Source organism: Furipterus horrens, unplaced genomic scaffold (assembly GCF_987537825.1).
Source record: "Furipterus horrens unplaced genomic scaffold, mFurHor1.1.pri manual_scaffold_6, whole genome shotgun sequence".
NCBI lineage: Eukaryota > Metazoa > Chordata > Mammalia > Chiroptera > Furipteridae > Furipterus > Furipterus horrens.
In genome coordinates this window covers 30778926-30805685 of record NW_028327176.1, presented here as the reverse complement: position 1 = coordinate 30805685, position 26760 = coordinate 30778926, and the positions used below count along the sequence as shown (strand labels likewise).

General features: G+C 38.4%; 1 protein-coding gene across 1 annotated transcript in view; it reads right to left on the bottom strand.

Moving 5' to 3' along the window:
• The window catches only part of MSH2 (mutS homolog 2), a 60012-nt gene extending 38898 nt beyond the window's left edge, over nucleotides 1–21114 (bottom strand). Inside the window, exons 1-6 of the mRNA XM_090280244.1 lie at nucleotides 20843–21114; nucleotides 12482–12636; nucleotides 9327–9605; nucleotides 8077–8223; nucleotides 3698–3847; nucleotides 2919–3052 (exon numbers count right to left, since the gene is read on the bottom strand). Coding sequence (XP_090136370.1) covers nucleotides 2919–3052; nucleotides 3698–3847; nucleotides 8077–8223; nucleotides 9327–9605; nucleotides 12482–12636; nucleotides 20843–21053 — 1076 coding nt within the window. The 5' untranslated portion in view covers nucleotides 21054–21114. The remainder of the gene's footprint in view (nucleotides 1–2918; nucleotides 3053–3697; nucleotides 3848–8076; nucleotides 8224–9326; nucleotides 9606–12481; nucleotides 12637–20842) is intronic.
• Nucleotides 21115–26760: the final 5646 nt, after the last annotated feature.

Below are 26760 nucleotides of genomic sequence, written 5' to 3'. Positions count from 1 at the left end.
AAAGAAAGGATGAACCCTGATGCTGGCTGACCTGCCCCTTCACCTTTTTCTCTTCTGTTCCTAAAATTCCTAATTCTTGGGCCACTCTCAGGTGAATGGTAATAATGCAGAGAAGATACTTCTGATCAAGAATCTTCCTATGCTTTTTCCCTGTTTCAAGTATCTTATCACCATTTCCTCTCAAACTGACCAGAATATGAATCATATATAATCAGCCCTGTTCAAGAACATAAAGTTCTAATAAGAGTATTAAGAAATAAAACACCAAGGAAAGGGAAAAAGCTTCTATAATACACGGTATAAGGCAATATACTCAGCCCCCTCAATCTTTGGTTTGCATATCATTAAAAGCCTAATAAATTGCTAGTTTCACAAGTCTATTCAGTATGCCATTTCAAAATTAATTACAGTGTCAGTTTATTTTCTGGCTACAGACATTTTTAAATGATTGCTCTGCTAACTGCTTCCATGACAATGCCATTTTTACATTACAATTTTAGAAGTACCAAGATGAGAGAACAGACATATAATTTTGCTTGTTTAACCACAGACTCTCCATGAAAGGATACAGGACAGTGGTAACAATTCAAAGTACAGTAAGGATTGTGTTCCTGGAGCTGTACAACACAGAGGCCCTGAGGAAAGGGTCCTGGGGAGCTAGGAGACCAGGGTAGGAGATTGATCACTGTATATCCTCTGTTCTGAATGTTGACACATATAAATGTAGTTACCTACTAAAACAATTAAAATTTAAAATTATAAACTGCCTTAATTACTTGCAAATACCCAATCCTTCCCATTCTCTTTAAGTCACTAAATCCCACTCTTATTTGTTTTTACAGAGAGGGGAAGGGACAGAGAAAAGAGAGGAAGAGAAACATCAATGTGATAGAAAACATTAATTAGTTGCCTCTTGCACGTGCCCTGACCAATCTGAACCCGCAACTCAGGCATGTGCCCTGACTGGGAATCAAACTATCGACATTTCACTTTGCAGGATGTGAGCCACACCAGCAGGGCCCTAAATCCCACTCTTCTTCCTCAACAAACCTGGCTTCAAAGTTGCCTTAGCACTTCAACATCTGCATTTTCAATAAAATATCAGTATACCACCCTGGCTGGTGTGGCTCAGTGGACTAAGCGCCAGCCTTCAGACCGAAGGGTTTCCAGTTCAATTCCTGGTCAGGGCACATGCCTGGGTTGCAGGCCAGACTGCCATTTGGAAGTGTGGGAGAGGCAATTGATCAATGTATCTCTCGAGCATTGATGTTTCTCTCTCTTTCTCCCTCCCCCTTCTCTAAAAAAAAAAAAAAAAAATTTTACATATATATAAAAATCAGTATGCCCAAAATTTGCTAACCTCATGAGTTATCTTTTATTGTAAGGCATTTTGGAATCCATAGGATCAATATTTAGCTTGGTAATTTTGTATTTGCAGTGTCCTACGATACTGATCAACTATGTTGTTTGCCTGGCATCTTCCAAAACAGTCAAGAGATCATTATGCTTTTGCATACCATCAGTATTCAGTAGGTATTCAACCAATTCTTGAAAGATTTGACAACATCAAAGCCATTAAAAATACTGAAACTTTTACCCATTTTGGCAATATCTTAATTGCCAAATGGAAAACACTAGGCACACAATAGAGTCATTAGAAATAACCTAATTATTGAAAAAGGTAACATAAATAAAAGTGCATCCAGTCAAAAAAATAGTACTTCTGAATATGAAGATAAAATAGTGACACTAAAAAATACTTATGATAATGTAAGCAAAATCGGGGGGTGGGGGGGAAACCAGGGCACAAAATTATTAGGATTACAAATATGTTAAAAAAAAAACTAACATAAGAATTGACTATATAAAATGATTCTATACAGAGTTCAAAAACAGGCAAAACTAATTAATCTGTGATATGAAAAGGACAGTGATTCCCCTTGGAGTGAGGAGCGGTGGTAACTAGCAGGAGAATTGAGGGGAGTTTCTGGGATGCTAGTTATGTTGTTTCTTGACTTATGTGTTATTATTCCAATGTTATCACTTTGTGCAAATCCATCAAGTTGCATGCTTAGAATATATGTATATTATACTTCATTTAAGTTTTAAAATTAATATTGAAAACAAAAAATAAAATATACTCAAATTGCTAATCATATTAGGCTAGCAGGGTTATACAACTTTTTCTTTTATTTCCTCAATTTTAAAAATTATCTGAAATATATTTAGACTACCTCAGTCCATTTTAAAATAATCAAGTGCTTCCTGTGTGCCAGACTTTGTTCAGAGTACCTTGCACATATTAAATCACCTAGCCCTCAAAACGATATGAATTTGGCACGTTATTACTGTCTTTTTATTTATATTTTAAAAATATGTATTTATTTTTTAGAGAGAGGGGAAGAGAGGGAGACAAACATCAATGAAAGTGAAACATTGATTGGTTGCCTCTCACTCGCACGCACCACAGCCCAGGACCAAACCCGCAACCTAATGTGCCTGACCGGGAAAGGAACTGCTGCCCTCTCACTCTGCACTACAATGCCAAGACAACTGAACCACACAGTCAGGACATCACTGTTATTTTAAAAGTGAAGAAACTGACACAGAGGTTGAGTAACTTGCCCAAGATAACAGCTAATAAGTGGCAAAGCCATGTTTTGACCAATGTATTCTGTCACCCAAGTTCTCTGAAACATTATCCACACCATCTTTCCAATAAAATTTTACTTTTATAGTGAAAAAGACAAAATCAATCAATTAATCAATCTAAACCATTACTATTTTATTATTATAATTTAGCTCTCTGTGAAGTTACTACAATATAGGTACAAAATTTGCACGAGAAAGTGGTATAATCAAATGGAGTAAGTGCATGTTACTCAAAGCTTACAAAAGTATATACACTAGTAACATACCTCTCTTCTATTCTGTTCTTGTCTGTGAGAGGCTGTTTAATCCACTGGTTAACCAGTCTTTGTCCTTGAGCAGTTTTGCATTTATTCAGCAATGCAGCCAGAGACTGAGAGCCAGTGGTATCTTCAACAGAACCCTAGTAAACAAAGTTAAAAAGAAAGGCATGCTCATTAATGAAAATCTTACTATGCCATGAAAAATAATATTGAGAACAAGAACATTTAATATTCTTCAAATATTAAGTGAGAAATCTGCACACGTTCTTTCTAAAGTCAAATTTTCAACCTGTTAATCTGTATTTTTTGCTGTGTATTCCCCTAAACCAAAACCAATTTATAATTACTGCAGTTTTAGACATAAGACTTATTACAATGTAATTCTTAAAAACTGCAGTAATATAAAAAATTATTCATAAAGCCTGGAAAAATTATTTGTGTCTTACAACTAGAAAAACATAGTAATTCAAAACTACTTATCTAAGTATAATATTTCAAAATATTTAAGCTCCTTTAATAAGACTTTTCAGGACATATCAGAGGAAGCATTTATTAACCATTTCCATGTTTTTATTTTTTGAGACAATTTCATTTTTAATAATCATCTGTATAGTCTATTGTGTGTTCACTAACCCAAGTCAAAGCTTCCACCACAATGTATCCCACCCCTTTCCCCTCTTTGATACTCCCTGCCTCCCCTTTCCCTCCAGTAATCATCATACTTTTATCTATATCTATGAGTTTTACCATTCAATGTTTTTAATCCATGTATTATTATTTTTTACCTGGAAAAGGTTAAGAGCGCTGACTGCTGCAATATCCAATTTCATGTACTGGCTGAAGTCAAAAGTAGTCAGTTCAAACTGTCCAAAGTTTGAATCATCTGATAAAAGTTCTAAAAACTTGATAACTGCAGACAGTGATGAAACTGCAACCTGAGATTAAGAATTCAACATAAAAGATTGCTATAACTAGAATTCTAGAGATTTTTTAAAGGCAAATGGCAAAATAAAAATAAATTCCGAACACATCATTTTCCTTGGTGTTTCTTCCTAATCCAAACCAAAAAAATCAAGGTATAAATAAATCTCTTAACATCAGAAAACGATTTTCAGAAAATGACAATATACAGTAATAGCAGCACTGTTCATAAAAGTCAAAAGTAGAAAAAATACTCAAATGCCCATTAAGAGCGCAACAGGGCATGTTTAATGTTCACCCTAAGGAATACCACAATATAACATACAATCTACAACTACATACAATATGGATAAATCTCATAAACATAATACTGAAAAGGAACTAGATACAAGTAATATATGTGTGCATGCGTATATATAAATAAAATGATTCCATTTATATAAACTACAAAAATAGGCCAAACTAACCTACACTGTCAGACGTAAGAACCAGAGTTAGCCTGGATGGACATAATTACTAAAGTTCATGCACTTTCCTATATGTATATTTGAATAAGAAGTTTAAATTATTGTGTGTGTTCTGACTCTCCACGAACCAGTGGGTCCTCTGGTCTCTCTCCCGCCTCAGGCCTCCATCTTTCCTGAGATACAACAAAATTTAAATTAAGCTGATTAATAATCCTACATAGCCTCTATGTGTTCAAGTGAAAGGAAGAGTCCCACATCTCTCTCTTTAAATCAAAAGCTAGAAATGATTAAGTTTAATGAGGAAGGCATGTCGAAAGCCAAGACAAGATGAAAGCCAGGCCTCTAGCACCAAACAGGTAAGCCAACTTGAGAATGCAAAGGAAAAGTTCTTGAAGAAAATTTAAAATGTTACTCCAGAAACCACATGAATGATAAAAAGTGAAGACCTTTTGCAGATATGGAGCAAGTTTTAGTGGTCTGGATAGAAGATCAAACCAGTCACATTTCATTAAGTCAAAGTGTAATCCAGAGCAAGGCCCTAACTCTCTTAAAATTCTAAGAAGGCTGAGAGGGGTAAAGAAGCTGCAGAAGAAAAATATGAAGCCAACAGAGATTTAAGGAAAGAAGACATCTATAAAACATAAAAGTGCAAGGTGAAACCACAAGTGCTGATGTAGAAAGTGCAGCAAGTTTTCAAAACACATTATTATCTTCTAGCTAAGATTAATGAGGTGACTACACTAAACAACAGATTTTCAATGTGTAGATGAAACAGCCTTATATTGGAAGAAGATCCCATTTAAGAGTTTCATAGCTAGAGATATGTCAATGTCTGGCTTCAAAGCTTCCAAGGACAAACTGACTCTCTTATTAGGGATTAATGCAGCTGGTGACTAAGTTGAAGCCAAAGCTCCTCCACCACACCGAAAATCCTAGGGCCTTTAAGAAGCATCCTGAATCCACTCTTCCTGTGCTCTAAAAACGGAAAAACAAAGACGAGATGATAGCTCATCTATAACGAATTATTTTAAACTCACTATTGATACTTACTGCTCAGGGGAAAAAAAAATTCGTTTCAAAATATTACTGCTCATTGACAATGCACCTGGTCATCCAAGAGCTCTGACAGATTAGATTAGCTCTGATGACTAGATTAATGAATGTTGTTTTCGTGTCTACTAACACAACATCCATTCTGTAGCCCATGGATCAAAGAGTATTTTAGATTCTCAAGTCTTACTATTTAAGAAATATATTTTCATAAGGCTATAAGCTACCATTAATAGTGATTCCTCTGATGGATATGGGCAAAGTAAATTGAAAGCCTCTGGAAAGGATTCACTATTTTAGATATCATTAAGTAGTTCGTGGGAGGTGAAAATATCAATATTAACAGGAGCTTATAATAAGTTGATTCCAACCCTCATGGCCGACTTCAAAAAGTTCAATGGAGGCAGTAACTACAGGTGTGGTGTAAATAGCAAGAGAACTAGAATTAAAAGTGGGCAATGAAGATGTGACTGAATTGCTGCAATCTCATGATAAAACTTAACGGATGAGGAACTGCTTCTTATGCATGAGCAAAAAAGTGGTTTCTTGAGATGGAATCTACTTCTGGTAAAGATGCTATGAAGACTGCTGAAATGACAACAAAGGATTTAGAATAAACTTGTTAATAAAGTGGCAGAGTTTAAGAGAATCGACTCCAATTTTGAAAGAAGTTTACTGTGGGTAAAATGCTATTGAACAGTATTGCATGCTACAGAGAAATTGTTCGTGAAAGAAAAAGTCAATCAATATGGTGAACTTCATTGTGCTATTTTAAGAAATTGCCACAGCTATAGTTAGCAGCCACCAATACTGAAGCAAGACCCTCACCAACAAAAAGATTACAACTCACTGCAGGCTCAGATGATGGTTAGCATTTTAGCAGTAAAGTATTTTTAAATTAAGGTATGTACATTGTTTTATAGACATAATGCTATTGCACTTAATAGACTACAGCATAGTATAAACATAACTTTTATATGCACTGGAAAACCAAAAAATTTGTGAATCATTTTATTGAGATTATCACTTCGTGTGGTGGTCTGAACTGAACCTGCAATATCTCCAAGGTATGCCTGCACTGAACATAAAATAAGAAGTTCAGGACAGCAAACTGAGAGCCCAATGACATATTCTACTTATTAAAATATACTTGATACTAAATTCATTATAAATGTACACATTTTTCCTGATAATATAGTAATCTATCTGCCCTTGCCAAACTGTAACAAATGTATAAGGCTATCACAAGCATCTCCTGCTATGTCACCAGGAGACACAGATAAAGTTTCTAGTATCCCTAAAAAGTCTTCATTTTTAGAGGGGAAGGGAGGGAGAAGAGAGGAGAGAAACACCAATGTGTGAGAGAAACATCGGTCAGTTAGTTGCCTCTCACACTCTCCCCAACCAGGGATTGGGCCAGCAACCCAGGCATGTGCCCTGAGAATCAAACCGGTGACCTTCCACTCTACAGGACAACACCCAATCAATTGAGTCACACAGGTCAGGGTGCTTCTTCATATTTTCAACAGGGAGATAAGTTTCTCTCATACTGAAATTAATGCTCATCCATATTGGCTTTTGATTATGTCACACACACAAAAAAAAGTAAAAAAGATAAATTTCGTTTTTAAGGATCAAACTGTTATGTGATAAGCTATCACTGCAAAATCATGACAGTAATAATAAGTCTCAGTTCATTCTAGTTTGGAATCTACTTTGAAAATTATAGTTTGTTGTCATATTTAAATATAAAAGAGCTTCCAATATTTTATCATAAAAACACCTTTCCTAAGCCATACAAACACCTCGATGAGTTGACTAAGATAAACTTTACTGAAAATTCCAGTCACATTATTTGCATATTCATTCCTACCACTGAACATACATAACCAGTGCCAATTTTTGAGCCAAACTGCTTAGATGTAACAATTAATATGTAATTATTTTGCGCTGTATACTTTTACCCTTATTGCATACTAATCTCCAAAACAATGTTTAAGACAGGTTATTTTTAACCATATTTAACGTATAATGAAACTGCCTCTCAGAAAGGTGTAATAATTTATAAAAGATTCCACAGCTTGTGTATTATAAAGCTTACATAGGTCTTTTCCCTCTCCAGTCAATAAGCTTTCTCACATACTTAGGTGACAGTAATCAGGCTCTTTCACATAAAACCAATGAAATTCTTCCTTGTTCCAGGGATATATGTTGTGTAAATATGATGGAATTATATTTAAGGTCATGTTTAAATTTTTCCAATCATTTCCTTAGTTTTTCACAAGCTTTCATAGATTAAAAAAAGCTTAATATCAGTAATCCACAGTTTAGGTTTGAAATACATGTGACAGAAGTAGCTTTCTTAGAAAGTCACTATTGCCGAGGCTGGTGGGATCAGCTGGTTGGAGCTTTGCTCTGCAACCAAAAGGTTGTAGATTTGATTCCTAGTCAGAGCACATGCATCAGCTGTGGGTTCGATTCCAAAACTGGGCGCATACGATCCCAGAACTGGGCGCATATGATCCCAGAACTGAGTGCATACAACCCTAGGTCTGGGCATGTATGGAAGGCAACCAACCAATCAATGTTTCTCTCTCTTCCTTCCCCTCTCTCTAAAAAAAGCAGTAAAAAAAGTCCCCAGGTGAGGATTTAAAAAAATGTATTTTTAATAAAAAATAAAGTCACTATTATAATTTAAGACAAATTCACATTTGTAATCTACATACCTGATTCTCCATTTCTGGCAAGACGGCACTATTCACCTGTTCTCCCTTTTTGCCTTTCAACAACCGGTTAAGGTCCTGATAAATATCTCTTGTGGAAAAGTCAGTTCTTTTTCTTTCTGTGATCAGAATCCCTCCTCTCTGGATTACCTATTTTATAAGAAATATTTTAAATTACTATGAGAAAAGCAACAAAGAGAAAACGATAGCATTGACAAATATAAAGTGACAACAGCTAACAAATTAACTGACCTTAAATTCTCACACAACACCAAGACACTGGTGAAACATAATATGTATTAACACATATTTTTAAAAATCTATAAACTGAATTTTCATGGATATTTAAAATTATTTTCACACAAAGCTTTCAAAAAATAGCCCAAAGGTAAAAACTCCAAACAGAATACTCTTGAAAAGTTGTTTAGATATTATCTATGCTAAAAATGCCCATCACAGATTTGCTATGTCTCCCGCAGTTCTTACAGTATTTGAAGCCCACAAAACAAAAGAAGCCTTGAGGAATACAAGATCCCGTAAGAAATATCTAATAAACAATACATATATAAAATGGCAGTCAGAATTTTGTTAAAAGAACCAAGTTCAAATTTTCAAAATAATCCTGAAGAACTGCATCTTACTTTTTGATAAATCCATGCTACATACAGTAATAAATTGTTTTGTTTTTTTAAATGGCCCTAAATCATCTTCTTTTTCCCCTGATCTGTAAAAGCATTCATTTTATCAACTGTGATTTGATTTCAACTCTTTATGGCTCACATTCTCTTAACTCTTTAGGGAGGGAAGGGAAGAGGAGAAATGATCTGAAATAGAACAAGTCTTAAATAAGAAACAGCTCATTTTAAAATCCTGTTAAAGACAGTTTCTGCCCTTGCTGGTATGGCTCAGTAAGTCAAGCGCCAGCACACAAACCAAAAGGTCACCGGTTTTAATCCCAGTCAGGGCACATGCGCAGGTTTGCGAGCCACGTCCCTAGTTGGGAGCGTGAGAGGTGACTCATCGATGGATCTCTCCCTCTCTTTTTCCTTCCCTTTCCCTCCCTCTTAAAAAAAAAAAAAAAGTTTCTGTTGAAGATAAAAACCAAGATATTCCTCAAAATAAAACATTATTGCAATCACATACAACAGATTTTTACTTTTAAATTATTTTTTTCCTTAAATAAAACAGCATCATGTTAATTACAGCCTTTCCCTGGCTTGGTTTCTCCTCTATTACTAGACTAATTCCCTTACCTGCCTCAGTTTTCCCATGTCTCCAGCAATCTCTCCTCCTGGTAAAACACATTCCTTTGGTCCAATCTGAATCAGGAGAGCCTCTAGGTTGGAGAACTGATCATTATCGGGGAACTCACACAGTCCTAGCTTCCTCTGTATGGAGTCAACATACCCAACTCCAACCTGTCTTTGGCCATCAACTGTAGACATTTTAACACCCACAATACCAATGGAAGCTGATGCATCATTGTTACCGAAAAGAATGTCTTCAAACTGAGAAAGATTACCAGGAGAAGCCTAAGCAAAAATAAAGAAAAGGTTTAAGAAGCTGTTGAATGTACTTCAAGAATTACCCAACCTGGATGAATTTAACAAAATAAATTTTTACAGAAAAAATAGTTACTTATAACTGTATATTCAATAATTATCACTTTTCTATTAACTATCCCGTTTTTCCAACTGTTTTCAGAACACTTGAGCATATCTAAAAATAATCGTATCAAAAGTGATTTTGTTTGAAATTTGGCAGCTGGGTTTATACACACACCATCATTAAGGAACCAGAGTTGATCATCCTGTCAATGCCAGGCTTACATTTCTACATTCCGCCAAACTACCCACTGGTTGCACATACCAGTATTTTCACTAAGTAGCTATACCATCATATATCTTTTCACAATGATTCTCAATTTCCTACACCTATAGACTGATTAAAATCCAGATTAGAAATGAAGTTATCTGATATTCAAATAAAAAATCACTGATGCAATCATACACACACATGCTCTGGATTTACACACAAAGGTTATGAAACACACTTTAAAAACTCTCAAAGTAAACCAGTAGCTAAGTAAAACTGGGTTCTTAGGATACTTGAAAATGATGTGAGTGATAATGTCTGAACTAGGTGGTATCTAAGGTCCTTTCCTGCTCCAAACATACTAACTACTGAGAACATGGAGAAGAAATCAGTCAGAGATCAACTATTTTAAATATCACTAATACTGTACAATAGAATCAATAAGCTAAAAAATGTAAAGATAAATTAGTTTTAGAATGAAGATACCACCTTTTAACCTGATAAAGATACATATTTTAACATTGCCCTATCCCACCTAAAAAAAGAAGTAAAAAGAATTCATCTTGAAAGACTCTGATACAGCCTAAAGGATGGAGGTGTGACAGACTGATAACCATGACAGACTATAACCATGGTAACCACTTGAACTTGTGATTCTTTTTATTGTTGTTACTGAGTTCTGTGAGGAAAGAAAACATCATTTTGTGGTACCCTCAATTTTCTATTAAAATCTTAGAAGACATAGGCTAAAATGCTAAGTAAAAGGGCCACTTTTCTTAGTACAGTAGTAATGAAAATTCCCAGCAAGCTCCATAATGTAGAATGCTAAATTCTCCCAGATATCATCTTCATAAATGCCTATTCTTACAAGTGAGGTGTGGGGAGGAGGGTATGAAATGACGATGAAAAATATTATATTTGAAGCAGCATCAATATAAAATGTTTAAATGTTGCGTTAAACTTCACAAGAAAAAACTCACAGGACTTTAAGATCAGAAAGCATCTTTAAGACATTCTCATTTTACTGTTATTGACGAAACAGATACAGAAGGTTTGGATATTTGCCAAGGTCACCCAGAGAGACAGAGAAGAAAAGAAATATAGAACAATTTTTAAAAACTGGAAAAAATAAACTATTTCAGAGAATGAACAACAAAAAAAAAAAAGCAAAGAGACAAAAAGAAAAATGCTGTAACACCTACGCACTGTGACAGGTGGGTTCTTGAAATATCAGGAGGATCACTTTGTAAATTATATTGATTGTCTAACCACTATGCAACACACCTAAAACTAATATAAAAAATTCAAGCATAAAAAAAAGAAATGAAAATGACTTGACTATAAGAATAAATCTCACATCCCCCAAAACATTTGTTTTAATCCTCATCCGAGGACAAAGTTATTGATTTTTAGAGAAAGGGAAAGGGAGGGAGAGAGAATGGGACAGAGACATCAATTGGCGCCTGACTTGGGGCTGAAAACCCATAACCTAGGCATGTGCCCTGGTGGGAATCGAACCCATGACCTTTCCATTTATAGGATGATGCTCCAACCAACTGAGCTACACTGGCCAGGACCCCAACCACATTTTAACCATTTACTAAGAATCTGTTTGTGAGGGTATTATGTGTGAAGAGACAAAAGGGTGACTTTACAGACTAATAAGACAGCATTAAATAAAACAAGGTAGCACTATCTCCCTGAAGGCATTAAAAGCATGCATGTCAACAAGCCTTTCTAGGCATACCACAGAACATGATCACCACTGAAATTCCAGACTTATAAAAATTTACAATCTAGTCCTGGCCAGTGTGACTCAGTTGGTTGGAGCATCATTCTGTAAACAGAAAGGTTGTGGGTTCAATTCCCAGCCAGGGCAAATGCCTAGGTTGTGGGTTCAGCCCCCAGTTGGTGTGGATGAAGCAGTCTGTTGATGTTTCTCACCCTCTCTCTCTAAAATCAAAAAGCATGTCCTAGCCCTGGCTAGTGTGGCTCAGTGAATCGAGAACCGGCCTGTGAACCAAAGGGTCGCTGGTTCGATTCCCAGTCAGGGCACATGCCTTGGTTGCAAGTGAAGCTCCCAGTTGGGAGCGTGAGAAGCAACCACACATCAATGTTTCTCTCCATTTCTCCCTCCCTCCCTTCCCCTCTCTCTAAAAATAAATAAATAAAATCTTTAAAAAAAAAGAGGCATGGCCTTGGGTGATGATCAAAAAAATATTACAATGTAATGGAAGAGAAAGGAACATTCAAAGGTACGAATATGTTACAAATGTCTATAAATGAAGTATCTGGAAGTGCAAATTTGTGTAACGTTACTTCAAAAACAGTAAACTCAAATCCTGATTTAATGCTGTATTCAACTTTATGTAACAGCTATTTATTATTTGTTTCTGGCACAGTCACAAAGATCAGAGTATTCATACTTACATAATAAGGATCTACTGAATTTAAAAAACCACATGCTAAAGATTAAAATTTCTCAAAGCATTTTACTATCACACCTGGTTAAAATACTAAAACACAAAGAATTTCCTTACATTTTAATTTTTTTCTAAAAAAAAATTAAAAAATCAAAAAGGAAGATAATTACCTTAAATGCCAAATACCAATCATTCTCCTTGGAAGCCTTATTTCCAGCTCTATTTTTATAAACTTCAACTCTATACTGACGAACTAGAAGAAGATCTTTTACAAAAGACTCAAAATTCATTTTACTAAGCACAACACTCTCCAGAGTCTTTGCTCCTAAAAAAAAAAAAAAATTAAATATATGTTATAAATTTGAAGATTTGAAGTAATGTGTTCCAAGTACCTAACACAATGTTTCCCCCCAAAACTACTAGGTTCTCTAATTCATTCACTCAATAAACTGTTTATCAAGCACCTATTATATGTCAGAGAACTTTGGTAGATGAGAAGTATAAAATGGTAAATAGAGACCCCTGCCCTCATGTAGCCTATGAATCAAAATAAAAAATCAAAACAACACAAAGATAAAAGAATGAGTAAAAATATATAGCTAACCTTTTTTGTTTTTTTTTTTTAGAATTTGTTTTTCCCAATTTTGAATACAAGTCATATAAATAACTATACATTATTGGGTTGGTCAAAAAGTTCATGTGGCTTTTCCCATAAAATAAGACACATTTTTCATTTTCACCAAAAACTTTATTGTTCTCAATTAATGTCGCAATTTGATTGCTATCAACTTAAATTGGTCTACCCGACCGTGGAGCATCATCAGTGAAAAATCTCCAGCACAATACTTCGCAAACCACTTTTGATAAGTTCCGTCAGTCACAGCACCTTCTCTATACACTGCACAAATCTTTTGTGTTTCAGTTGCATTTTTACCATTCTTAAAGCAATGAAGCATTAAAACGGCTAAAGAAAAATTCACCAATTTTGATTAAGTTTTTTTTCAAATGCGCGCTGATACGACAGCAGCTGTAACAATACAACAAAATTGTTTCAAATGAAGTTAAAGAAAACTAAGCACTACTACAGCCATCTTATAGAAAAACCGAATAAATTTTTGGCCTTCTTTCAAAAGGTCCATAAAAATGAATTATTACTAGCAAAATGTTCTAGGTAATATATTCACATTGCTAAAAATTCAAAGGTTCAAAAGGTTAGGCAAAGTTTCCCTTTCACCATTATCCCTTACATATCCAATTTACCTTAATAGTGTTATCAGTCTATAAAATATATTTCCAAACATAGTCTAAGTACACACAGCAAATATAAATAAAGCATTACCTTTTTCCTTCTACACAGTTGCTTATTATACACACTGTTCTGTATCTTGACTTTTTTTTTAACTTTAATATATTCTGAAGATTGTTCCATCAGTACTTAATCAGCTTCTTTCTCAATCTAGTGACTCAGGATGCTCTATAACTTAAGTCCCTTACTGATGGACAGATATATAGATTTTTAGTCTTTGTTATTGTAACAATGCTATATGAACAGTTTTGTCTGTGTTTCACCCTCTTAACATGAGTATATCTGTGAGATAAACTCTTAAAACTGGATTTTATCAAAGGATATGTGTGATTTTGATAAATATTACCAGACTATTCCCCTGGTTGGCTATGCCAATTAACCACACCATCCATAAAGTATAAATGCATATACTCCCCCACACATACCTCTTGAACAGTTTTCAAGCTTTCTAGTCTTTATCTTAGATCACTGATCCTCAACAGAGGTCGACCTTGCTTCCCTAGCAGACAACTTGGAATGCCTGGGCAGAGGCAGAGTGCTGTTAAACATGCAAAGGACAGCCCCTCACAACAACAAATTAATTATTCAGTCCAAAATATCACCAGTCAAGGTTGAGAACCTGTCTTATTGAAAAATAGTATCTCAGCTTAGTTGTGATTTGCAAGTACCAATTTCTTTACAAAAATAAATAAAATCAGCCACTGGCTGGTGGGGCTCAAGGGATTGAGTGCCGGCCTGTGAAGCCAAAGGTTGCTGGTTCAATTCCCAGCCAGGGCACATGCCTGGGTTCCGAGCCAAGTCCCCATTTGGGGGCATGTGAGAAGCAATTGTTGGATGTATCTCTCAAACACTGATGTTTCTCTCCCTCTGTATCTCCCTTCCTTCACTTCTCTCTAAAAATAAATAAATAAATATCTTTAAAAAATAAATTCCCGTTTTTTTTGGCCTAGCACACAGGGTGACCATGCTGGTTTGCCCAAGACTTTCCAATTTTAGTATTGAAAGTCCAGCATCCCAGGGGTTCCCGCATTCTCAGGCAAACCAGAATTATTGGCAAACCCTATCAGCCCATCTAGCTGAATAGTACATAAAGTAATATCATTCCTATGATGAAAAATCATTATCATAGTGAAATATCATTAAAAAATACTTGCTCAAGAAAACACTGCAAGCAGAGTTAATACAAAATCAGAGAAAAGGTTCTCAGACACTTAAAAATGCCATTGTGAATAGTCAGCAACTTCCAATACTATACAGCAGTGAGTTTCAAAACAGTTTTTCATATCATCCTTCAATTTAGAAGGCAAACTATCAAGTACAACCCAGCAAAGGCAATTCTGGGGAGAGGAAAAACACACTGATCTGGCATAATTCTTAAACAGCTCTTAAATCATCAGGTTCAGGGGGATATGCCAGCAGAATTGTCTAGCCATCAGTTTTTAAAACATTTGAACTTGAATGCTTATCACGGGGTGAATAAGCACTCTCAGATCTACGAGCCCCTCCACTCCCTATTCTTACAACTGCCTGCCTCTGAGGAAATAAGCAGAGCAATACTAGTTCAGTCTTTTTACTGACACATTTAACAGAACACAAGTTCACAACTGAGGTGATGACTTAATAGTGGGTAGGGATAAGAGGCTACCCATGGTGATTCCCCTCCTTCCAAAGGCCTCCACTATCTTCCTTACCAATCTACAGGTAAGCTGCCCACCCTACAAAGTTATCCTCCCAAAATACTGTCTCTCTCTCAAAGTTTTTCTGACACACTGGATGATAGCGCATTTTAAGTCTTTATTTACCAAGAAGAATCTTGAAAGGCAGCTACTTCCTGGGGAGAGCTAAGATCCTATACTTTAAGTCAGAACAGGTGGGACGTAGGACTGACACATCTGGTGTGAAATAAGGGGAACAGAGGAGAAAGTTACCCAGCCTCCATCTGGGGAACAGCAGAAGGAACACTCTCAGGTTGGTACAACATTCTTCTCTTCAAGAATAATGGGGAGCCCCCATCTTCATTCAGCTCACAATTACCATGTGACTGCTGAATGTGGGCACTGTGCCAGGTGCTGGGGTTCAGAGTAGGGGAGACCAGTTATAATTCTGTTCCCACCTTCCGGGAGCTTTCAGTTTATTGGGAGAGATGGGAAATAGAGTAGATTAAGTGCTCTAAGGTAGGAAGAAAGTCCTGGGGGATGGGAGGGACCACATAAGGGGCAGACGTAATCTGAGTTAAGAAAGGCTTCCAAAAGGATCTAGATGCCTTCTAAGCTGAGTTCTGACACCAAAAAAGGCAAAAGATGAGTAACTTTCTTTTTCAGGGACTCAGATTCCTATCTATAAATTAGAAGTAGGTACTAACCCACTTCACAGGGCTTTATTCTAATAAGGTATGTTGAAGATTAAAAGCAATTAAAAGGACATGAATTAAATATAAACACCAATACAGAATGAACCAGAGAGAAAATTATCAACAGAGGTTATCTCTGAGAGGAGGGTATGGGATCCACGGCACAGCAAAAAGCTTACCTTTTCCCCGGCATAATATGGAAGAAGGAAAGAATGGGTACAGATGAAATTACAAGTATAGGTACAGTCCTGACCAGTGTGGGTCGGCTGAGCATTGTCCCACAAAGTGGAAGGTTGCCGTTTCAATTTCCCATAGGGGCACATGCCTAAGTAGCGGGTCTGGTCCCCGACTGGGGCACATGAGAGAGGCAACATATCATAGGCAACAGATGATGTTTCTCTCCCTCTCCTTCTTCCTTCATTCCCCTCTATCTAAAAAGTTTTAATTCTTTTTTTTTTTTAAACTGCCTGTTAAAAAAAAAAGTACAGGTTCAAAAATAACCCCAATATCCATCAACCGATGGGTAAACAAAATATGGTATATCCATACTATGGAAAATTTGGCAATAAAATGGAATGAAGTACTGATAACCCAGATGAACCTTGCAAATATAAAGTGAAATAAAGCCAGTCACAAAGACCGCATATTGTGTGAATACACTTACAGTCAGCCCTCTGTATCTATGGTTCTGCATCCTCAGATTTAACCAATTTAGGATAGAAAATATTCAGAGGAAAAAATGATATTGTTGCTAATATTCACTATGTGGTTACTTCTACAAGTTACGTCTGTATTGAACAAATGCAGATTATTTTCCCTTGTCATTATTCCCTGAACAATACAGTGTAACAACTATTTATACAGCATTTACATTGTATTAGACTAAGGAATCCAGAGATTATCTAAATTATAAGGAAGGATGTTCCTAGGGTATTTGCAAATATGACACCATTTTATAAAAGGGACTTGAGCATCTTGATTTTGGTAGGGGAGCGGGGTCCTGGAATCAATCCTTTGTAGATATCAAATCTAGACAAGGAAAACAGATTAGTATAGGGCTGGAAGGATTGGAAAGGGGAAGTAGCTAACTGCTAATGGATTCAGGGTTTCTTTTTGGGGGTGATAAAAATGTTCTATAATTTGTTGTGTTATATCTACTTTGATGGTGGACTCAAATGTTGATAAATTTTAGTTTCAGGTAACAGCTAATAAGTTTAGTAATTGATGTAAAAAGTTATTGTTTCAGGAACTGAAGGTATGACCCACCTTGAATCCAGGAAACATAAGCAGTTCCACGTTTGTGCCTTAGGAGGATTGCAAGCAATCCAGATGGTATCTGAGCAATTATACTTCAGAGGAGGCAACACCACTCAGGACAGAAAGACCACACTGCCCAGGACACAAAGAATGCTGCAGCTTTTATCTGATTAACTTTTCCCCTGAATTCCAAACCCCTTACCTACATTTGTCTTCTCCTTATAAAAAGGATCCATTTATAAAGGAATTTAAGACAGTCTGCCCCTGGCTGGTGTAGCTCAGTGGACTGAGCACAGGCCTGTGAACTAAAGATCACAGGTTCAATTCCCAGCCAGCCAGGTCCCCAGGTCCCCAGCTGGGAGTGAGTGAGAGGCAACCCATCATTGATGTTTCTCTCTCTCTCTTTCTCCCACCCTTCCCCTCTCTCTAAAAATAAATAATTAAAATGTAAAAAAAAAAAAAAAAAAAACAACAACAGATGGTCTGCTGTGTACAAACCCACTGTCTTCTCAGATCACCGACCATCTGAACAAAGTGCCCTTATAGGTTCAATCCCTGTCTCTGCTTGTTGGGTCTGGTAGATAACAGGCAGCATGAACACCGGCTTTTCCAGTTTCAGCTTCACTTTGTGAATATACTAAAAACCACTGAACTGTACACAGGGTGGGGCACAGTGGGTTTACTGTTGTTCAAATGGAAAACAATACAATAATTGATAAATAACACTGAAACCAGAAAAGCCGGTATTCATGCCGCCTGTCATCTACCAGACCCAACAAGAAGAGACGGACTGAATCTTTATGGGCACTTTATTCAGATGGTCTAGATCTGAGAAGAGAGCGGGTTTGTACCCTGACAGATTGTCTTAAATTACATTATAAATGGACCCTTTGCATAAGGAGAAGAAAAGTATAAGTAATGGGTTTGGAATTCAGTGAAAAAGTTAATCGGATAAAAGCTGCAGCAATCTTTCATCTGTATGCTGGGTGGTGGTCTTTGTGTCCTGGGCGGAGGTCGCCCTGGAGTTCAATGGCTCAGATACCGTCTTGATTGCTTGCAGTCCTCCTGAGGCACAAAGGTGGAACTGTTTATATCTCCTGGAGTCAAGGTGGGTCATCCCTCGAGTTCCTGAAACAATAGCTTTTTACATACATTGATTACTAAGCTTATTAGCTATCACCTGAAACTAAAATTTTCCAATATGAGTCCCCCATCAATACTAGAATAAACTGTGTTTCACGTCCTCACAAGTGCCAATCTACTTTTGCCCCACTCTATACTTTAATTGGGTGAATACTATTTTATGTGAATGATACCTCAACAAACCTGTTATAGTATAATTTTGAGGGCAGGAAATTGAGGCAAGACTGACTGCTAAGGAATGTAGGGAAAAGTGACAGGGTCCAAAATTTATCAAGACTAACAGTGCAAGGGATCCTCATCCTGTCATCTGGGGTCATCTCTGCAATAAGCAATGCTGCCTACAAACATTAGCTAACCTTCTTAATCTTATCAGATTTCCAGAGCAGCAAAGGAAATGATTTTGTTAGCCCTTTACCCAGGTGGCATATTAAAATAAAAAAGTCTCTTCCAAGAAATAAGTAAGCCTGGCAGCCTTACATCTGTATACAGTATAGAAAATATCCTTAGTCACATTTCACCTTGGACAGTAAAAACTGCAAAACATCAACTTTTGGGACCCAAGATAATTTTTGTTTTGGAGTCCTTCCCTTTTTCAGCCAATTTCTAATAAATTACCCATCTTTTTGGAACTCTTGTTCACCTACTCAAATAAAAATTATAATAATCCTTTACTTAAAATATGCCTTTGGCATAAATCTCTAACACAACCTTGGGAGTAACTAACATTCGTGTCTAATCACCTTTAACCACACTCTCAATAGCATTAAGATGAGGTGACTGTCTAGGCTTACTCTAGTCTTGGAAATGTCCCTGGCAAAACCCAACATTTTAACTTTCACAGACAACCAAAGGAAAAACTGGTTTTTTAAAAAAATCTAAACTCCAATATTAAAGATTTCTGGATGTTCCTACTAAACTTCCTTCCCAATAAATGGACATAATGCTTAAGGTCGATCCATTATTCCTTTCAAAACAGTCTAAATTAAACAGAAACATCAAACTATTTGGATTAGTAACAGGCACTTAGAAAAATCAGCCATCCAATTTATACGAACATACAGGTCGGTTTGAACTTTACATACAGTATTTTAAATGCTTAAAACTGTTCTAAACCACAGAATGCAAAGACAGGAGAAGTGTACGAGCCTAGAATAACAGGAGTCATACAATCACTTCAAATCCGGAAAGCAATTCAGACCATCCTTTACTATGAAGCCACCCCTAACACTAGCTCTGGCTAGTCTTAACTGATCCGCAAACCTCTCTACTCTGGTCCCTTCTGTCCCACTCTCCACACTACAATGGGAATGATCGAACACACCCCTTCATTTTTTCTTAAATTAAGTCTTCAGACCTCTCACTGCCTACAACATAAAAAGTCTTACACCTTCTGCCCACACCCACCTGGGCCACTCTCCTCCCCCATCGACCTCTTTTCAGGCCCTCTCCCCAGCAAACGTGCCCTTCAAGACTCAGGTGGAATTTAGCCTCTCCTACAATGCCTCTCCTGATGTCTCCAGTCTTTGGTAATCTCCTCTCATGCTTCTCCAACAACTTGCTATGGACCATGGAACTCCCCAGTTCCTCACCTAGAATCCTAACTTTATGCCTTGCTCTACATTGCTTTTTCATCTCTGTGCTCCCAGGGTCCATAACCCTGGCTGACAGGCCAGCACTCAATCATTTCCCATCTAATAAATGAAACCTCTTTTGTCAGTAGCATCCAAGTGCCCTGTGGCAAAGGCAGGAAGAAAAACCCACAATTCCTTACTCCCCCTAGAACGCTCTTCCCAGAATCACAGTGCAGCCAGGGAGGAAAAGAGGTCAACATAAAACACAAAGCCCGCATAGGGTGAGAAGTATGCAGCCTTCCAGGAAGAGATGATACTGGAGACATAGGGCCGAGTTTAGAGGGCACTGAATGCTGGACTGAGGCACAAACAATGAGTGGAGGAGCCACCACATGACCACCTGGCCAGCAACGTTGCTTCTAAACAGGCTGCAGGTCCCAGTGGTATAAATCGAGTGTGAGCAAAATGATGGTGCTGACATAAAATGGTCTTCCTAAACCCGTTCTACTCTAAACCTCCCTTCTGAACTGGTGTGTTTAATGAGAAGATTTGGCGTTGTTTATGATGAGATTCACAGGGCCCAGGCGGGGCAGTAGAGCAGAGGCCAGCGCGACAGCTGTTAAACAGAACAATGTATGAAAACGCCTCGCACGACGTCTGGCACAAAGTGAACGCTCCCTACGTGTATTAGTTTGGCTCCGGAGCGGCTGTACAGGGACAGGCTCTGGGCGGAGGCAGGGCAGGGGGCGGTGGCGCCCCACCTGGCCTGGCAGGGGCCGGAGAAAGCTCAACTTCCCACAGAGCACCCTCGTCCCCCCGCCGCCCGAGCCCGCTCGCCGCCCAATTCCCGAGGGAAGCGCACTCCGCAGGGTCCCTCCAGAGCCCACGTCATCCCAATCCTCACCTGCGGGTCCCATGTACTTGACCACCCCCTGGGTCTTGAACACCTCCCGTGCGGCCAGCAGCGCATCCTCGCGGTGCGCCGTGTAAAAGTCGCCTCGGTCGAAAAGGCGAACTGTGGTGATCGGCTTCTCCGGCATGGCCTGGAAAAAGCGCACGAAGCCAAACTCGGCCGCGCTATCCAGCTGCAGCGTCTCTCTCGGTTGCACCGCCATTTCGGAACCTCTCCACCGACTGCTAGAACTAACTGCAGGACCGCACACCCACTATACTGTTTCCCGCCTCCCCCCACCTCGCCCCAGCGTGGCGGCTGGTCCGTGCACCCCGCCCAATCAGTATCCAGCGCTGCATTTCGGTAGGTGGGAGTCCGCTGTCGTAGCCAATCATAAACGGACGCGGCCCAGCTTCCCGCGCACGCTGGGGGGGTTGTTTACTGCGCATGCTTGAGACTAGGTCTCGCGCTGACCAGGCTGGCGCCGGTCTTGAAAAAAATTTAGCTCTTGGAGGTTATTCCAACTGCGGGGGCTGGGGCTCCAAGGGAGGGGCAGCCGCCTAAGGAAGTGATCTGGTGGGACTTTAAGCAGGTTTTGCGTTTATTACGTACCAGGAAGCGTGGGAGTGGAATCTGAAAGAAACTTGAAAACAACGGAAAGCTAGCCTTCTACTCTATTCCCTGTAGTCTTTTAAACCTACACGTCTCGCACTCAGTTGCCTCCCTTTCCCTTTTTTAAGCCAACTGCCAACTTCAAGATTACAGGTTTATTCTTTACAAAGTCTTACTTGTACTAGCTAAATGATCTCTCATTTAGTTCGCTCCTTAATTGATTCAAAAATGTTGATATGTCCTGCTATATGCCAGACACTTCTAGGATCTAAGTAGGATGGATAGTAAACCAAGGCAGGGAGGAGGAGGAGGAGGGAGACATGTCTCACGCACTAACTCAGCAGTCCTGAGCCTGGTTCCATAATATTGCCAAGTGTTCCAACATCACAGGAAACACCATGCTAACACAGGAGGAGGGCAGTCCTTGAACTTATATGTATCAGTCTCCACTATCAGGGAAAGAAATCCTTTGAAACAGTGTTTTCATCCCAAGGCCTGAAAAGCCAGAAGGAAAGGGAGTCCATAGTGCCCAAAGGAAGAAGCCCATAAAGCATTTAACCTTGGTTAATTCCCTACCTCTGGTCACTATGTTTTATGAGGGAGTCCCTCATGATTACAGAAAGAGCCCATAAATAACTTTGGGTAACTGCCCCAACTTCAAATAACTGATTCCTATCATGTTTCTGTTTCACAATAGGATGAACAACTACAGTCTGGAAAAAGATAAGGATTCACACATACCTAAATTTGGGTAGACACACCCCATCCCCACTGCTCCCCTCCCCAAGCTGGCACCGCCTTTACCTGTCAATCAATATGTAACTTCTTCACCCCATCCCGCCAACTATATAAGTCCTCAGAACAAAGGACTTGCTCTCTTGGCTCTCTCTGGCCACCAGCTCTCTGGCCACTGGGCCCCAAGCCACCCCGGGTGTGCACGTGCCACCCCAGTCTTTGGCTGCCCTTGCCCTGAACCTATGTCTTCCCTTCCCCACCTCCCCCACCTGAGCTAGCCCTGTTCTCTTCCATGAGAATGGATCACCAATAAAACCAGCTTGCATGGTAATAGACTTACTGCTCTGTAATTCTTTACTACCTTGCAAGAAAACCAAGTTTCTGGGAGTTTCTCCTGAAACATAAGGGTAACTAGTTAAAAAAAAAAAAAAAAATTCCATTTGTTCATCTTACATTCTAATGAATGGATTCAGATATATAGTAAGTAAACTTTAGTTTGGTATGTTAAAAGATAAGCGTTTAGGTAAATGAATGAATGAATGGATGAATGAATGAAATAAAATAAAGATGGGGAAGAGGGGTTCAAATTTTTTAAAATATTAGTCAAATACCTGATGGAGGTCCTGCACAGTTACCTGCCTTAAACAAGTATTGCACTCTCCTCTCTGGCTTACCCTTCTGCCAGGGAAGCTGCCAACAAACCCTGATTCAGCAAACAGAATGACCCCGGAGGCTTTTCAAACTAATTCCAGGGCCCCCTCCCACATAAAATGGGTTGGAATTTCTGAAGGTGAGGCCTTGGAATCTTTTAAAAAGCCCCCTAGGTATGCCTGATAACACAGGGGAACGATTTTTAACATAATTCCTGTTGAGTTCGATTTTTCAGCTGTTTTAGATTTAAAAGGGCATGCTGATTTCAAAACTGCAGTTAGTTTTCTTCTATCACATCAAGTTTTTCTCTACAGCTTATCTTAATGTGATCACTCTAGGGTGGATCGAGCCTGGACTGAGGGAAGCACTAGTGCTCTCCTATTGGCTGAGAGCAAACCTCCCTTGAGTGGTGTGGGGTGGGGGATGACCTTGGAGACCAGTGACAGGTTCATACTTGTCTAGGCTATTCAGTTACACATGAGACAGTGTGGTCAGACATTGTGTACCGCTCTGTAGAGTGAATCGTATCCCTAAGTGTAGTCCGAGTTCTTGTCTGTAGACAAGAAGTTAGCAGAATTTATTTTTTTATTTACATATATACTTATTTCTTTTCCTTCAGATCATGTCTGCCTCTTCTATTTCTCATCATAAATGCCTAAATAACCCTGATTCATTTTGTTATATCTGTGGCAGTTTCACCATTACCAGTCAAAAGACAAACATCAGTGCATTTGTCAGGCAAGCCTATTTTGCATATTTTAAAGTAAAACTTGGTGATCAAAATAAGTCTTGGGTCCCTCACAAGGTGTGCAAGCCGTGTGTTGAGAGTTTACGGATGTGGACGAAGGGTACACGTGATAAATTGACATTTGGTATACCTATGGTTTGGAGAGAGCCCAGAGATCATTCAAGTGACTATTACTTTTGTATAGTGAAAACGTCAGGATATAACAAGAAAAATAAATGTAAAATAGAGTATCCTATTCTATCATCAGCTATACACCCAGTGCCTCATTCAGCTGAAATCCCAGTGCCAGTTTTCATTGAACTACCCTCTTTCGAAACACAGGAGTATGGTAAAGAACTAAGTGAAGCAATGATGAAGATTTTGAAATTGAAGGTGACTCAGTTCATAAGGGATTTGATCACCATGAGTTGAATGATTTGGCACAAGATTTGGGACTATCCAAAAAGGCTTCAGAACTCCTAGCATCAAGACTTCACGAGAGACAATGTAACAGGTGAGACAGCTCTACCTAAGACACAGAGGCAAACAAACACAGGAGCCTGTCAAATTGAGGAGACAGAAAAGTATAGCCCAAAAGGGGGAACGGATCAAGGTTCCAGTGGGAGAACTAAGTGACGAGGAAATAGCCAACCTAACAGATGCAGGGTTCAAAACGCTGGTGATAAAGAGGCTCTCGGACTTGACAAATATCCTTAAGTATGGCAAACACATAAGGGAGGAAGTGAAAGCTATGCTAAATGAAACAAAGGAAAATCCACACAAAACCAGTGGTGAAGGGAAGGAAACTGGGGTTCAAATCAATGATTTGGAATATAAGGAAGAAAAAACAGTCAACCAGTACAGAATGAGGAAACAAGAATTGAAAAAAATGAGGAGAGACTTAGGAACCTCTGGGACAACTTTACACATGCAAACATCCAAACCATAGGTGTGCCAGACGGAGAAGAGGAAGAGCAAGAAATTGAAAGCTTATGTGAGAAAATAATGAAGGAAAACTCCCCAAATTGTTGAAGGAAATAGACATAGAAGTACAGGAAGCTCAGAGTCCCAAACAAGCTAGACCCAAAGAGGACTACACCAAGACACATCATAATTAAAATGCAAAAGGTTAAAGGTAAAGAGAGAACCTTAAAAGAGCAAGAGAAAAGGAGAGAGTTACCAACAAAGGGGTGCCTATAAGACTTTCAGCTGATTTCTCAAAAGAAACTTTGCAGGCAAGAAGGGGTTGGCAAGAAGTATTCAACATGATTAAAAGCAAGGACGTACAACCAAGATTACTCTATCCAGCAAAGCTTTCATTTAGAATGGAAGGGCAGATGAAGTGCTTCCCAGACAAGGTAAAGCTTAAGGAGTTCATCATCACCAAGCTATTATTATATGAAATGTCAAAGGGACTTACTTAAGAAGGAGAAGATCAAAATTATGAACATTAAAATGACAACAAACTCACAACTATCAACAACTGAATATAAAAAATAAAAACAAAATCCAACTAAGCAAACCAGAATAGAAACAGAAACATAGGTATGGGGATCATCTGGAGGGTTATCAGCTGGGAGGGGGAAGGGGGAGAAATGGGAAAATGGTGCAGGGATTAAGAAGCATAATTGGCTGGTACAAAATAGACAAAGGGAAGTTATGAATAATATAGGAAAGGGTGAAGCCAAAGAACTTATATGCACAAATCATGGACATGAACTAAGGGTGGTGGGATTGCTGGAGGGAAGGGGGGTACTGGGCAGAGGGGAGCAAAGTGGAAAAAAATTTTGATACTGTAATAACATAATCAATAAAATATACTTATAAAAAAAGACTGCATGAGAAAAACTTGCTTGAAAAGGGAGCAAAGGTATCCTACTTTTGATCAAGAGAATGTGCATTTCTGCAATACTTTCAAAGTGATGGTGGCTTTGTATATTGCCATAACATATATGGTTTAATGGAGGAATTGGGAATTCCAATCAATAATGCAACTGAATGGCGACTGTTCATAGATAGCTCAAAGTGGAGCTTGAAGTGTGTCCTCCTCCACAATGGCAATTTATTTGGTGCAGTCCCAATTGGCCATTCGGTTTGTTTTCATAAAGAATATGAAGCCATAAAGACAGTCATTGATCTGTTGCAATATCACAAGCACAATTGGATCATCTGTACTGACCTTCAGATGGTCTGCTTCCTTCTTGGTCAGCAACACGGATATACCAAGTATCCCTGTTTTCTGTGTATGTGGGACAGCAGAGCTCATGAGAAGCACTGGGTGAAGTCAAATTGGCCTCCAAGATCTGACCTCAAACTTGGTGATCCAAACATTCTACATGAGCCACTTGTTGGTAGAAAGAACATTATATTCCCACCTCTGCACATAAAACTGGGTCTCATGAAGCAATTTGTTAAAGCTTTGCCAACTGAAGGAGACTGTTTGAAGTATCTCATTTTGGCATTTCCTAGTCTGTCGTTTGAAAAGATAAAATACCTTAATATGTGTGTTTAGTAGTGGAACTTTACTACTTTACACAATTTGACTTACAGTAACAATATATAGCCTTTATATGAATAAAATAACTCTAAATAAACAGTATATTCAGGTAATTCTCTTTATTTTCCTTTGTATGTACATTTTGTATGATTTTTGGGACAAAGGGAGGGTATCCTGTACCTTAAAAAGTTGATGTGATAGAGAAAAACTAGGGTCATTTTTGGATTCAGATGCCAAAAGTTAGTCAAAAAGAAGTGTCAGATCTAACTCAATGAAAATTGTGTTCCCCAGTGTAATCAGCTCGGTTTAGAAACCACTGGAACACAGTTTATAATTCAAATACTTTCGGAAGCAGGAAGGCAGAAAGCAAAGTTTGAATCACCTGGCTGTTGACTATTCAGCAATGCTGCATCCAGCCCTACTCCCTCCTCTCACCCAAACCCTATGATCTAGGGCAATACACTTCCCCTTCCCTCTCAATACTTGTGACTTAAACACAAACTTGTCTTTGCTCTGGAATGGTCCTTTCTTGCCCTCACAGGCACTTTGTGTAGCAAACTCCTAGTCATCCTTCAGTCCTCTGCTCAAAGGTCTCAGAAAAAACTGCCCAGTCTCCCACAGGGTAATTACTTGTATTATATTCTGGGGTTTAACCTTATTTATATCTCTCACTGCATTATTTTAGAAATATGTGTTGAGGACTTCCAG